This window comes from Procambarus clarkii, chromosome 75 (genome assembly GCF_040958095.1).
Source record: "Procambarus clarkii isolate CNS0578487 chromosome 75, FALCON_Pclarkii_2.0, whole genome shotgun sequence".
Taxonomy (NCBI): Eukaryota; Metazoa; Arthropoda; class Malacostraca; order Decapoda; family Cambaridae; genus Procambarus; species Procambarus clarkii.
The window spans coordinates 16,860,073-16,877,009 of NC_091224.1; the positions used below are offsets into that span (position 1 = coordinate 16,860,073).

The 16,937-nt window shown below is 44.3% G+C and overlaps 1 protein-coding gene across 1 annotated transcript in view; it reads right to left on the reverse strand.

The window, feature by feature from the left end:
- LOC123749468 (uncharacterized) overlaps positions 1–16,937 on the reverse strand; it is a gene marked incomplete in the record, with an annotated part of 443,575 nt that overhangs the window by 235,731 nt on the left and 190,907 nt on the right. The window contains 1 exon segment of the mRNA XM_069313236.1: positions 1,741–2,502. Within this exon segment, the coding sequence (XP_069169337.1) occupies positions 1,741–1,912 (172 nt within the window).

The following is a 16,937-nucleotide window of genomic DNA, read 5'->3' on the forward strand; positions in this document are numbered from 1 at the left end:
GGATTGGTCAACATACGTCAGCCACGTCATTGTGACGCATCGCCAGCCAAATATAGAGTTTGCTACAGGGGGGAAAAACTGGAATTATTAGCTGCAAGTTGACAAGACTTAGGGAAATTAGTGTTGGCTTGGGGCTGGTGTTTCAACATGTGAGAATGGCTCAGACCTCAGCTGGAGGGTCAAGATTGGTCAATTGGAATTGCCAGTTGCATGCCAAGAGACTAGAGGATTAGTAGAGACTTAGGTTGAGGGGGTTACACCTTGAGGATCAGGAAGCGAGGGAGTTAGTATGAGATTTGGCCGGATTTATCAGGTGCTGGGGGATTACCAATATTCGAATCGATCAGTTCAGATTAGGACTGAGCTTATCACTTGCAAGCCGATTGGGTGAGGTGGATTAGAACACATTGGATTTGGATTGTAACATGTAGAGCAAGGAGCCAGGGCAAGCATTTATGTTGGCCTGGAACTGTATTGCTGATACATATCTCCAAGTCCTGTCTTGGAGTGATGATATGGGTAAGCCCCCCCAGCCCCCTTTCAGCCCCGCACCCATTTCCCCATTCTCCCCTTCCCCAGGGCTGATCTGACCATGGGTTAATGGGGCAAAAAAGTCATTTACTGATCAAGAGCAGCAGTGATGTTTTCTGCCTCCATGTTTACCCTGGGGAGTCAATGTTGAAGAACTGAGTATACGTGAACATGAGCGTTATCTCTCTAGCGCATGAACGTCAGGGCCGATTTGGACGGAATGATTTCGAACGAAATCAGTGGCTTAATTAGACCCCCTGATGAATAGAGACATGATAATTAAATTTTGGGGTGCAGAAGGGAACGGACTGTTGAATGTGAAGCCAATTTAGCTTCTTTTGGGGTTTGGACTTATCTGTGCTATTTCTCCTACAAGTCAATTTACCTTGTTTAGCTTCAGATGAAGTTATTCGTGAAGTTATTGGTGCTTTTATACAAAAATGTTCTGTTCTCAGTATTGGGTAGTTATTGGTCAAGTAATTGCTGATTTCAGTTAAAATATTGGGGAAAACATCGTTGAGTTTAGTTATAATGTAATTTACACACAATTACTACTGAGAAAACATGATGTACATAAATATATATGTGGATATTAATACATCTTCAGAAGGAGTCCTTCTGACTCCTTCTGAAGATGTATTAATATACGAAAGTACTTAAGGAAATTCCTGTTTCAATTTTCCTCCGTGGTCTGACACTGTCACATTTTTAATCACGTGTTTATTTTCGTGATATACACACATATATGTGGATCTTTACCAGGAAAAGTAATACTGATAAAAAAATAACATTCTCTGCAAATACTTAATACATATATGAAGACACAGTTAAATCAAAATATATAATCTCGTGATTTATATATCATTAGATGTCATATGCTGTGGAATGTCACCTTGAAATATTCAGATATAGAAACCCTTAATTATCAAGTATTCTTCAGTAGATATATCTATATTGGTTTAGTGTTGAATTGCTGAGAATCAGGCGGGTGAGAATGAGACACATGAGATAGCTCTCATACAAGACTGCAGTATGACACAATTATGACTAAGTGTGTGTGTGTGTGTGTGTGTGTGTGTGTGTGTGTGTGTGTGTGTGTGTGTGTGTGTGTGTGTCCACTCTAAGCTAGTGTAAGTTTAATTGAGCAAAAAGCATACTTATGTACTTATGTAAAGAGCAAATCAAGCGAGAGTATTCAACTGTACTCACCCATAACTATTGAAGTTAGGCCAAGGAAGAGGTGAAACTTCATATTTAATCCAGTGGGCGCTGTCAGTAATCCAGTGGGAGCTGTCAGTAATCCAGTGGGAGCTTTCAGTAATCCAGTGAGAGCTGTCAATAATCCAGTGGTAGATATTAGTAATCTAGTGGGAACTCTCATTAATCCAGTAGGAGCTTCTATTAATCCAGAAGGAGCTTCTATTAATCCAGTAGGAGCTTCTATTAATCCTGTTGGCGCTTGCAGTAATCCAGTGGGAGCTCTCACTAATCCAAGAGCGCTCTCATTAGCTTCCAAGCGACGAGCCCGAGTTGAACATCACAAAAAAAGAAAGCTAATCAAAGCCAACTTAAGCTTAACTTAATGATCACTTAGCGGGAGTCGAACTTCGTGTGGTTGATCACTGAGTATTTAGCGGAACTTTGTGCTAGCCACAACAGCTCAACAGATCTCGGATAACTGTTGAGTGGTTCTCCACTGGCTCCGAAGGAAAAATATATATATTTGCATTGATTTTGTTTGAACAAGAACACTGCATTTCACTATTATTTATTTGCTAAATGAGTCTCAAAGCACAGCCCCAAATTTGATCAGAATATAATTCAATTAAGTAAATATTTGTTTTCTCAAAAATATGCACTATTATAAGGGATTAAATATTAAGATTTAATAATAAGGCGCGCGTCTGGGTGTCACTACAACCGTGGTTCGAATCCCCGCATTGTTCCAACAGATTTTTCTCAATGATCAATCTGTTATGAAAAGAACTCGCAGATGAGGCACTCGCAGAATATAATTAATTATAATTATATAATTAATTATATAATTAATTTTTACTTCATGTATGGGACAGTAAAACAAAAAAACAACAACAATGTACACTATTATTTTCACCACTGATTAGCACACAGCACCGAGGTCGTAGTGAACTAGTTCATTGTACGAATCACCATCAAGATAACTGGGGGACAGTTTGCCTGTTCTAATCACTTTAGCTCTAATCTATTCTTAAGGATATCAGAGCAGCAGTCATTAGGCGTTATCTTATCGCCATTGTTGAACTCCTGGGAGCTTGTACTATCCCAAAACTTCACAATTTACCAATACGTCTAATTCCTGGCACTCGACACAGTGGCCTGAGTTGGCACTGGTGTCACCTTGTGTCTCTCTGATCACAGTAGCATATCGGAAAGGTATATATATATATCTAGATGGAGACCACTGACAGGTACTCTAAGGCTTACCGACAGCTGCACTCTAGGCTAACCGACAGCTGCACTCTAAATGAGAGTGACATTCCTAGAGACCCAGTACACCTCACATCGCTCAGCGAGACACGCTTATCTGCAAAGACACGAAACAATGTGGTTAAAACAGGGGGACAAGAGTGCATAACTATAGCATACTAGTGGTAGTTTATGTATAGGTAAACTATTTGTAATTCCTGAAAACAAGTCAGAAATTACATCTAGACTTAGAAATTACATCATAAATGACATCTAAATTTAGAAATTACATCATAAATTACATCTAGACTTAGAAATTACATCATAAATGGCATCTAGACTTAGAAATTACATCATAAATTACATCTAGACTTAGAAATTACATCATAAATTACATCTAGACTTAGAAAATACATCATAAATTACATCTAAATTTAGAAATTACATCATAAATTACATCTAGACTTAGAAATTACATCATAAATTACATCTAGACTTAGAAATTACATCATAAATGACATCTGGAGTTAGCAATTACATCATAAATTACATCTAGACTTAGAAATTACATCATAAATGACATCTAAATTTAGAAATTACATCATAAATTACATCTAGACTTAGAAATTACATCATAAATGACATCTGGAGTTAGCAAAAGTGCAAAACAAACAGGTAGAAATACCAAAACAAATTATCATTCATTAAATACATTAAAACGGAGTCAAAGGTACTCCCTCAGACCCGAGCAACGGAGAGTATTAGAAAGTATTCGAAAAGTATTAGAAAGTATAACGCCAACGGTAGCAGCAACGGCAATGTGGAAGACCTTCTTCACTGTCGTACGTGTGTTAGAAAGGTGATCAATCATCAGATCAATCAAAGGTGATCATCAGGTGATGACCTGGAGATCAATCACCAATATGGAGACACTAGATAAGAGGCTTGTATAGAAACTTAAGAGACTTATGAGAGTAAATACAATTAAAATGTCTTTCAAAGATGGACTAACTTTGGGGGGGGGTGAAAGACCCCCCCCATCTCTTATTGATATATAAGATATCCAAAAGACCCCTCCCCCTTCCTTCCCTCCTATTGGTACTCAAGATATCCAAAGACCCCCTCCCCCCTCCTTCCCTCCTATTGGTACTCAAGATATCCAAAGACCCCCTCCCCCCTCCTTCCCTCCTATTGGTACTCAAGATATCCAAAGACCCCCTCCCCCCTCCTATTGGTACACAAGATATCCAAAGACCCCCTCCCCCTTCTTTCCTCCAATTGGTACACAAGATATCCAAAGACCTCTCCCCCCTCCCTCCCTCCAATTGATACACAAGATATCCAAAGACCCCCCTCCCCCCTCCTATTGGTACACAAGATATCCAAAGACCCCCTCCCCCTTCTTTCCTCCAATTGGTACACAAGATATCCAAAGACCTCTCCCCCTCCCTCCCTCCAATTGATACACAAGATATCCAAAGACCCCCCTCCCCCCTCCTATTGGTACACAAGATATTCAAAGACCCCCTCCCCCTTCTTTCCTCCAATTGGTACACAAGATATCCAAAGACCCCTCCCCCCTCCTATTGGTACACAAGATATCCAAAGACCCCCCTCCCCCCTCCTATTGATACACAAGATATCCAAAGACCCCCTCCCCCTCCTATTGGTACACAAGATATCCAAAGACCCCCCTCCCCCCCTCCTATTGATACACAAGATATCCAAAGACCCCCCTCCCCCCTCCTATTGGTACACAAGATATCCAAAGACCCCCCTCCCCCCTCCTATTGATACACAAGATATCCAATGACCCCCCTCCCCCCTCCTATTGGTACACAAGATATCCAAAGACCCCCTCCCCCTTCTTTCCTCCAATTGGTACACAAGATATCCAAAGACCTCTCCCCCCTCCCTCCCTCCAATTGATACACAAGATATCCAATGACCCCCCTCCCCCCTCCTATTGATACACAAGATATCCAAAGACCCCCTCCCCCTTCTTCCCTCCTATTGGTACACAAGATATCCAAAGACCCCCTCCCCCCTCCCCCCTCCTATTGGTACACAAGATATCCAAAGACCCCCTCCCCCTCCTATTGGTACACAAGATATCCAAAGACCCCCTCCCCCTCCTATTGGTACACAAGATATCCAAATACCCCCTCCCCCTCCTATTGGTACACAAGATATCCAAAGACCCCCCTCCCCCCTCCTATTGGTACACAAGATATCCAAAGACTCCCTCCCCATATTGGTACACACAGGCTGCCTAAACTCCCTCTCCCTATTGGTACACAAGCTACTGGGATTGGCTGGTGGGTCTCTGTTGACTTAGGCCAAGCGCCTCCCACACCCACAGCCCACCACCCTCTCTCCAGCCCACCCTCTTATGCCTAGCCCCAGCCCACCTCTTATACCTAACCCCCAGTCCACTTCTTATGCCTAAACCCTAGCCCACCTCTGTCCAACCTCAGCTCCCCATTAGCTAACCAAACTCCTTATTTACCAAGTTCAACACAATTCAATCTCATACCCAACCCCCTGGCCTACCAGATGTAGTCTATCCCCGCTAACCAGTCGTTAACCTAACCTAACCAAACCAAACCAAACCTAACCTAACCTAACCTCGCCTAACATCACCTAACCTAACCAAACCAAACCAAACCTAACCTAACCTAACCTCGCCTAACATCACCTAACCTAACCAAACCAAACCTAACCTAACCTAACCTAACCTCACCTCACCTAACATCACCTAACCTAACATCACCTAACCTAACCTAACATCACCTAACCTAACATCACCTAACCTAACATCACCTAACCTAACCTAACATCACCTCACCTAACATCACCTAACCTAACATCACCTAACCTAACCTAACCTAACATCACCTAACCTAACATCACCTAACCTAACATCACCTAACCTAACCTAACCTCACCTCACCTAACATCACCTAACCTAACCTAACCTAACCTAACCTCACCTAACATCACCTAACCTAACCTAACCTAACATCATCTAACCTAACATCACCTAACCTAACCTAACATCACCTCACCTAACATCACCTAACCTAACATCACCTAACCTAACCTAACCTCACCTAACATCACCTAACCTAACCGAACCTAACCTAACCTCACCTAACATCACCTAACCTAACCTAACCTAACCTCACCTCACCTAACATCACCTAACCTAACATCACCTAACCTAACATCACCTAACCTAACCTAACATCACCTAACCTAACATCACCTAACCTAACCTAACATCACCTAACCTAACCTAACATCACCTAACCTAACATCACCTAACCTAACATCACCTAACCTAACCTAACCTCACCTAACCTAACTTAACCTCACCTAACCTAAGCCTCCAACAGTTTCCGCTATCCTCATGCCCATAGCTAATCCACTCCCTTAAAAACTAACTTCACCCTCCACTGGAGTGACTGTCCAGTGACTTTCCCGGGCGAGGCAGGTCCTGTTTACACCCAGTTGTCGTACTGGCCCGGGCGAGGCAGGTCCTGTTTACACCCAGTTGTCGTACTGGCCCGGGCGAGGCAGGTCCTGTTTACACCCAGTTGTCGTACTGGCCCGGGCGAGGCAGGTCCTGTTTACACCCAGTTGTCGTACTGGCCCGGGCGAGGCAGGTCCTGTTTACACCCAGTTGTCGTACTGGCCCTGGCGAGGCAGGTCCTGTTTACACCCAGTTGTCGTACTGGCCCGGGCGAGGTAGGTCCTGTTTACACCCAGTTGTCGTACTAGCCCAGGCGAGGCAGGTCCTGTTTACACCCAGTTGTCGTACTGGCCCGGGCGAGGCAGGTCCTGTTTACACCCAGTTGTCGTACTGGCCCGGGCGAGGCAGGTCCTGTTTACACCCAGTTGTCGTACTGGCCCGGGCGAGGCAGGTCCTGTTTACACCCAGTTGTCGTACTGGCCCTGGCGAGGCAGGTCCTGTTTACACCCAGTTGTCGTACTGGCCCTGGCGAGGCAGGTCCTGTTTACACCCAGTTGTCGTACTGGCCCGGGCGAGGCAGGTCCTGTTTACACCCAGTTGTCGTACTAGCCCAGGCGAGGCAGGTCCTGTTTACACCCAGTTGTCGTACTGGCCCGGGCGAGGCAGGTCCTGTTTACACCCAGTTGTCGTACTGGCCCGGGCGAGGCAGGTCCTGTTTACACCCAGTTGTCGTACTGGCCCGGGCGAGGCAGGTCCTGTTTACACCCAGTTGTCGTACTGGCCCGGGCGAGGCAGGTCCTGTTTACACCCAGTTGTCGTACTGGCCCTGGCGAGGCAGGTCCTGTTTACACCCAGTTGTCGTACTGGCCCTGGCGAGGCAGGTCCTGTTTACACCCAGTTGTCGTACTGGCCCGGGCGAGGCAGGTCCTGTTTACACCCAGTTGTCGTACTAGTCCAGGCGAGGCAGGTCCTGTTTACACCCAGTTGTCGTACTGGCCCGGGCGAGGCAGGTCCTGTTTACACCCAGTTGTCGTACTGGCCCGGGCGAGGCAGGTCCTGTTTACACCCAGTTGTCGTACTGGCCCGGGCGAGGCAGGTCCTGTTTACACCCAGTTGTCGTACTGGCCCGGGCGAGGCAGGTCCTGTTTACACCCAGTTGTCGTACTGGCCCTGGCGAGGCAGGTCCTGTTTACACCCAGTTGTCGTACTGGCCCTAGCGAGGCAGGTCCTATTTACACCCAGTTATCGTACTGGCCCGGGCGAGGCAGGTCCTATTTACACCCAGTTGTCGTACTAGCCCAGGCGAGGCAGGTCCTGTTTACACCCAGATGTCATACTGGCTCGGGCGAGGCAGGTCCTGTTTACACCCAGATGTCGTACTAGCCCGGGCGAGGCAGGTCTTGTTTACACCAAGTTGTAGTGACCCGGGCGAGGCAGGTCCTGTTTACACCCAGATGTCGTACTAGCCCGGGCGAGGCAGGTCCTGTTTACACCAAGTTGTAGTGGCCCAGGCGAGGCAGGTCCTGTTTACACCAAGTTGTACTGGCCCGGACGAGGCAGGTCCTGTTTACACCCAGATGTCGTACTGGCCCAGGCGAGGCAGGTCCTGTTTACACCAAGTTGTAGTGGCCCGGGCGAGGCAGGTCCTGTTTACACCCAGATGTCGTACTGGCCCAGGCGAGGCAGGTCCTGTTTACACCAAGTTGTAGTGGCCCAGGCGAGGCAGGTCCTGTTTACACCAAGTTGTACTGGCCCGGACGAGGCAGGTCCTGTTTACACCCAGATGTCGTACTGGCCCAGGCGAGGCAGGTCCTGTTTACACCAAGTTGTAGTGGCCCGGGCGAGGCAGGTCCTGTTTACACCCAGATGTCGTACTAGCCCGGGCGAGGCAGGTCCTGTTTACACCAAGTTGTAGTGGCCCGGGCGAGGCAGGTCCTGTTTACACCAAGTTGTAGTGGCCCGGGCGAGGCAGGTCCTGTTTACACCAAGTTGTAGTGGCCCGGGCGAGGCAGGTCCTGTTTACACCCAGTTGTCGTACTGGCCCGGGCGAGGCAGGTCCTGTTTACACCAATCCAGCACGAATAAACATGTAATATTGCCTAAATGTGCTTCAACTTTTAATTACAATCAGTCAATAACTTTATCCATAACTGTCTGTTCTGTATGTTAAAATAACTGAATTAAATACCTTTATTAGCATTATTGTCGTTGAACACTCAGGTTTGTTGTTGATAAATAATAATAATATATAATTTGGTGTTGTCTGTACCAAGCTGTAGTCTATAGGGTTCGTTGATCCCAGGCGCCGGCGAGAAACAATGGGCAGAGTTTCTTTCCTCTATGCCCCTGTTACCTAGCAGTAAAATAGGAACCTGGGTGTTAGTCAGCTGTCACTGGCTGCTTCCTGGGGGTGGAGGCCTGGTCGAGGACCGGGCTGCGGGGACACTAAAAAAAAGCCCCGAAATCATCTCAAGATAACCTCTCAAGATAGATCTGGTGAGCCAATTTGAAGAATTTACCTCTTTTATTGCTACTGTTCAATATTTTTGTATTGGTCTTTACTAATAGTTTATTGAACATTACTGAAGGTGGCAGTGTACACTGAACACTACTGGTATTTCTTAGATCAGTTCTTACCGTTTATTTTCTGACAGTTTCAGGTGAACCTCTTGATTTTTTACAGCAAAAAATCCCCAGCTGTTTATAAATTGTTAATTTGATAAAACTGTGACGGTGGGCATTCAAGAAAGGATTCTGGGAGTCTTCAGACTTTTCCTAGCCTTAAGACGATCAACAGTGAAAGGGGTAGACTTAAATTGCACTAAAATTTTTTTTAAGTTATCTATCTCTATGTGACAGTAGTTTCTTAATAACTCCAAATATCCAACAGACCTCTTCCCTGTTGGATATTTGGAGTTATTAAGGAACTACTGTTATAAATATATCCCTGCTGCGATATTCTTTCTCTTCTTCGTAGTTTTACTATCCTATATATGGATATCCTATATATATATATATATATATATATATATATATATATATATATATATATATATATATATATATATATATATATATATATATATATATATATTATATATATATAACTGAAAACTCACACCCCAGAAGTGACTCGAACCCATACTGCCAGGAGCACTCTGCTGGCGTACAGGATCCCTTAATCGCTCGACCAACACGACCGGACAAAAGAGGATGGTAGCCGAGGCTATGTCCGTCCACCCGCCGGCACTCGGTTGGTAATCTTGGGCATGGTATTTTATCAAATTACCTCATTCTTTGGGGCACACGCGAGGAACACAAATGCGAACAAGCCTGAATGGTCCCCAGGACTATATGCAACTGAAAACTCACACTCCAGAAGTGACTCGAACCCATACTGCCAGGAGCACTCTGCTGGCGTACAGGATCCCTTAACCACTCGACCAACATCTCGGTTAAGGGATCCTGTAGCTTTGTAGCTCTCTTATAGTATTTTCACCCTTCCAGAAGGGTTACAGTGTAGAGGTGTTTAATATTAGGGACAGAGGTGTATACATGTTCCATACATACAGCTGTAGTTAAATACATTTCAAGGAATACAATTCCTTGAATACAATGATGAAGTTGTCTCCTTGAATACAATGATGAAGATGTCTCCTTGAATACAATGATGAAGATGTCTCCTTGAATACAATGTTGGAGATGTCTCCTTGAATACAATGATGAAGATGTCTCCTTGAATACAATGATGAAGATGTCTCCTTGAATACAATGATGAAGATGTCTCCTTGAATACAATGATGAAGATGTCTCCTTGAATACAATGATGAAGATGTCTCCTTGAATACAATGATGAAGATGTCTCCTTGATTACAATGTTGGAGATGTCTCCTTGAATACAATGTTGGAGATGTCTCCTTGAATACAATGATGAAGATGTCTCCTTGAATACAATGATGAAGATGTCTCCTTGAATACAATGATGAAGATGTCTCCTTGAATACAATGATGAAGATGTCTCCTTGAATACAATGTTGAAGATATCACCTTAAATACAATGATGAAGATATCACCTTAAATACAATGATGAAGATGTCTCCTTGAATACAATGATGAACATGTCTCCTTGAATACAATACAATACACACACACACACACATATATATATATATATATATATATATATATATATATATATATATATATATATATATATATATATATATATATATATATCATGGGGACCAGAGGACTCAACTATGACGTTCGTAATTTGTTCTAATTTCCTCTTAAAATTCACAATAAAACATTTTCTTTGAAAGGTTATGAGCGACCTAAGATCTCGTAACATTAATCTTTCTCTTTCTTAATTCTCTTTGTTGCTTGATGATATTGAGTCCAAGTGCTACTTGGACTGACCTGAGGTGACCCCAGACTGACCTGAGGTGACCCCGGACTGACCTGAAGTGACCCCGGACTGACCTGAGGTGACCCCAGACTGACCTGAGGTGACCCCAGACTGACCTGAAGTGACCCCGGACTGACCTGAGGTGACCCCAGACTGATCTGAGGTGACCCCAAACTGACCTGAGGTGAACCCGGACTGGCCTGAGGTGACCCCAGACTGACCTGAAGTGACCCCAGACTGACCTGAGGTGACCAGACTGACCTGAGGTGACTCCGGACTGACCTGAGGTGACCCCGGACTGATCTGAGGTGACCCCAGACTGACCTGAGGTGACCCCGGACTGACCTGAGGTGACCCCGGACTGACCTGAGGTGACCCCAGACTGACCTGAGGTGACCCCGGACTGACCTGAGATGACCCCAAATTGACCTGAGGTGACCCCGGACTAACCTGAGGTGACCAGACTGACCTGAGGTGACCAGACTCACCTGACGTGACCCCGGACTGACCTGAGGTGACCCCGGACTGACCTGAGGTGACCAGACTGACCTGAGGTGACCCCAGACTGACCTGAGGTGACCCCGGACTGACCTGAGATGACCCCAAACTGACCTGAGGTGACTCCGGACTGACCTGAGATGACCACAGACTGACCTGAGGTGACCCCAGACTAACCTGAGGTGACCCCGGACTGACCTGAGATGACCCCAAACTGACCTGAGGTGACTCCGGACTGACCTGAGATGACCACAGACTGACCTGAGGTGACCCCAGACTGACCTGAGGTGACCCCGGACTGACCTGAGGTGACCCCAGACTGACCTGAGGTGACCGGCCATCTCTGGGCCACCAGCATCACTCCAAAGGTCATGCCCCAAGGGAGTAGTATCTTGAGACTCACTAACGAGGTCATTCCAACCAGGCCTACCTATTCGCCTATTTGCCTTCAGAGGGATACGCTTTTATCCCCGCTCTAACTACCACTGAAATGACCCATACAAACAACCAATCAGACTGTTTTTGATGTCAATTACACAGAGGCTTATTGCCAGCAATTGCATCAGTTGCAATTGGATGGTTATCAAAGGTTTGCATTAAAGCAGACATTACAACGTGTGCAGGTTAACTACTAGTGGCCATCTGCTAGTTTAGATGAGTTGTAGAGAGGTTTGTGTGCCCACTGGTGGCATTAATTAGCGAGTGGGTTACTGTTCATTATCAATTACAAATTCTCCTGATTGATTGAAAAGATTAAGCCACCCAAGAGGTGGCACGGGCATGAATAACCCGTAAAAAAACGTAAAAATTCTCCTATATACAATAAGACGATTACTAATACAAATATGTTTTCTCTAAACTGTGAATTAAATCTAATCAATAAACGGAACACAATCATAAATATATTACCTGTTTTCTTATAAGATGTTGTCGAATCGGACCGAAATACGGTGATTATAAATGCCCCAAAACCCCACCTTCCTCCCGCTGCCGAATCCGAATCTCGTTTAAGAGTTACGATGATTGTAAATGCGATTAGCTCAGTGACCTGTGGCTTCCCAATGTTGTTGTTGTTGTTGTTGTTACAGATTCAGCTATTCGGAACAAGTTAAAAGTAACCCGGGCTATCGTGAGGTTATCTTGAGATGATTTCGGGGCTTTAGTGTCCCCGCGGCCCGGTCCTCGACCAGGCCTCCACCCCCCAGGAAGCAGCCCGTGACAGCTGACTAACACCCAGGTACCTATTTTACTGCTAGGTAACAGGGGCATAGGGTGAAAGAGACTCTGCCCATTGTTTCTCGCCGGCGCCTGGGATCGAACCCAGGGCCACAGGATCACAAGTACAGCGTGCTGTCCGCTCGGCCGACCGGCTCCCCCCCCCATATGGGCTATCCACCATACGATCTATGGTGAACCCGTAACTTACCTGGCACAGGAGCCCAAACTATGCGTTCCAGCCATACGCATCTCTAATGCGGGAAAATATATATATATATATATATATATATATATATATATATATATATATATATATATATATATGATCTTACCCCTTCTAGGTTTTTTAAACAAAAACAATATATATATATATATATATATATATATATATATATATATATATATATATATATATATATATATATATATATATACGCCTGCCTTTACCAGAAGAGGAAGCGCTTTGGCGTAATTTACAAAGGAGAATGGGATCTACTACCCCCATAACATTGCTCACGGCTCAAGGAGAATGGGATCTACTACCCCCATAACATTGCTCACGGCTCAAGGAGAATGGGATCTACTACCCCCCATAACATTGCTCACGGCTCAAGGAGAATGGGATCTACTACCCCCCATAACAAGGAGAATGGGATCTACTACCCCCCATAACATTGCTCACGGCTCAATGAATACGAATGGCTGAAGTAGTGGTGGATTTTTGTTTATTTTTTTTTTGTTTACCAGATTGGCCAAACAATTTTCTCCACGTCGAAGTTTGTTGACAAGGGGAAGTTTAAGCTCTATAATTCGGGAAAGTCTTAAGTTACAGATTATAGGATACTTAATATCTTCGCAAATTAGAGCTAACAACTGCACTTGTCAACGAAATGACTGACATGAAATAATCTTCATCCTGTACTATCTAGCCAAACGAGAAAAATGTAACTTACACCCTTACTGGGTCGGCGTTCGATTCCCGATGTTTCACTTTATTGGTCAAAGGATATTTCACTCTGTCCTACTATCCCAGCTCCTATTCTGTCCTATCCCAGCTCCTATTCTGTCCTATCCCAGCTCCTATTCTGTCCTCATATTACGCCCAAGTACTACATAGGTGTAATCCAATCCTCGCGTATGAATGAAAATAAAAACATGAATCCAGGTCGAACCGAGTTAGTTTAGTTCATTTATTATGCTCCCCATACCCATCCTGTGGGTGGTAGTGGAGCCCATACCCATCATGTGGGTGGTAGTGGAGCCCATACCCATCATGTGGGTGGTAGTGGAGTCCATACCCATCCTGTGGGTGGTAGTGGACTCCATACCCATCCTGTGGGTGGTAGTGGACTCCATACCCATCATGTGGGTGGTAGTGGACTCCATACCCATCATGTGGGTGGTAGTGGACTCCATACCCATCCTGTGGGTGGTAGTGGACTCCATACCCATCATGTGGGTGGTAGTGGAGCCCATACCCATCATGTGGGTGGTAGTGGAGCCCATACCCATCATGTGGGTGGTAGTGGAGCCCATACCCATCAAGTGGGTGGTAGTGGAGCCCATACCCATCCTGTGGGTGGTAGTGGAGCCCATACCCATCATGTGGGTGGTAGTGGAGCCCATACCCATCATGTGGGTGGTAGTGGAGCCCATACCCATCATGTGGGTGGTAGTGGAGCCCATACCCATCATGTGGGTGGTAGTGGAGCCCATACCCATCCTGTGGGTGGTAGTGGACTCCATACCCATCCTGTGGGTGGTAGTGGACTCCATACCCATCTCAAGATCACAACCAGGTATTTGGCTCAGGTGCTCAGAAAGTGTTTCTAAGCGCAATGTATAATTCAAAAAGTGTTCTCAAACGAATGTCATAGTAAGTTGCATCCTGTTGACAGTCAGCAAGTGCTGTGGTCCACGGTCCTCTCCCATAACCTCCCTGGAAAGTTCTGAACCCTGTGTGTTATAGCTGTGATCTTGAACCCTGTGTGTGTTATAGGTGTGATCTTGAACCCTGTGTGTGTTATAGCTGTGATCTTGAACCCTGTGTGTGTTATAGGTGTGATCTTGAACCCTGTGTGTGTTATAGCTCACGGTCTCTTCCTGGAAGCTTGGAAGAGACTAAGCCGGTATGACGATACTGGCTTAGCCTCTTACTGGATAGGGAGAGTAATATAGGCAGCATATTAGCCTATACTGGATAGGATAGAGGGGGAGTGAACACCACTTCCCCCTATCCTATCTGGCACTTCATCAGATTAAGCTACAATCCTGCCTGCCTTATCTAATGGAAGATTATCTTCCAATATCTATTATTTCATGGTTCTTTGCTGATTAGCCTTCAGCTCAACGCTCTTCCAGACGACTTATTCAGAGGCTAACATCTTGGCTCTAAGAACACGACACATAACACTCTGGGTCCTAATTCTTACTTGTGGAGCGGTGATGGATTTGGGTGCTCCATTATGCTCCCTCTTGACGCACGGCTGAGTGCTCCAAGGCCTTCCCTGAGAGGTTTAAGAAAGTGCACTTGGAGGCCTCTTGCGAACTTCTTGAGAGGTTTATACGAGAGTAGTTGAGTGCTCCGTGTCCTGTCTTACAGGCTTATGGACTATATTGTAAATCTGAATGTGTTTCTGCCCTTTTTTTGCATATATATATATATATATATATATATATATATATATATATATATATATATATATATATATATATATATATAATGAGAAGACAAGGGGGATATATAGGGGATAAATAGGGAATAAATGGGGGACGAAGCACATACAAAGATTAATCAGGTGTAATTCGCCTGTTATGTTGAACAGTGTCTTCTGTGTTGGAATATTTTATATATATATATATATATATATATATATATATATATATATATATATATATATATATATATATATTATATATATATATATATATATATATATATATATATATATATATATATATATATATATATTAGTATATTTTGGTAGCAGTCTTTCTTGTAGACATATATTATTAAATATGACCGAAAAAGTAAGATTAATAATTCTAACACGAATTTTCTCAATCTTTCGTACATTTCTTTTCACTGTTGGAGGTAAATCAAAAATCAATTCTCCAAAATTCATTTTTATTTCTAGTCTGACGCGACACGAGCGCGTTTCGTAAAACTTATTACATTTTCAAAGACTTTAGTTTACAAATACACAACTGAATAGAACTTACACATCTCCGATTTTGTTTATATCTACATTTGAGTGAGGTGGATGCGGTGAGGTGGCATTAATAGGGTATTAATTTCATCAACACAAGACAGAACACGAAACAATGGGTATTGAAATGGAAGTGATTGTAGAAAGCCTATTGGTCCATATTTCTTGATGCTTCTATATTGGAGCGGAGTCTTGAGGTGGGTAGAATATAGTTGTGCATTAATTGGCTGTTGATTGCTGGTGTTGACTTCTTAATGTGTAGTGCCTCGCAAACGTCAAGCCGCCTGCTATCGCTGTATCTATCGATGATTTCTGTGTTGTTTACTAGGATTTCTCTGGCGATGGTTTGGTTGTGGGAAGAGATTATATGTTCCTTAATGGAGCCCTGTTGTTTATGCATCGTTAAACGCCTAGAAAGAGATGTTGTTGTCTTGCCTATATACTGGGTTTTTTGGAGCTTACAGTCCCCAAGTGGGCATTTGAAGGCATAGACGACGTTGGTCTCTTTTAAAGCGTTCTGCTTTGTGTCTGGAGAGTTTCTCATGAGTAGGCTGGCCGTTTTTCTGGTTTTATAGTAAATCGTCAGTTGTATCCTCTGATTTTTGTCTGTAGGGATAACGTTTCTATTAACAATATCTTTCAGGACCCTTTCCTCTGTTTTATGAGCTGTGGAAAAGAAGTTCCTGTAAAATAGTCTAATAGGGGGTATAGGTGTTGTGTTAGTTGTCTCTTCAGAGGTTGCATGGCGTTTCACTTTCCTTCTTATGATGTCTTCGACGAAACCATTGGAGAAGCCGTTGTTGACTAAGGACCTGCCTTACCCTACAGAGTTCTTCGTCGACTTGCTTCCATTCTGAGCTGTGGCTTAGAGCACGGTCGACATATGCGTTAACAACACTCCTCTTGTACCTGTCTGGGCAGTCGCTGTTGGCATTTAGGCACATTCCTATGTTCGTTTCCTTAGTGTAGACTGCAGTGTGGAAACCTCCGCTCTTTTCCATGACTGTTACATCTAAAAAGGGCAGCTTCCCATCCTTTTCCATCTCGTAAGTGAAACGCAGCACGGAACTCTGCTCAAATGCCTCCTTCAGCTCCTGCAGATGTCTGACATCAGGTACCTGTGTTAAATGTCGTCAACATACCTGCAGTATAT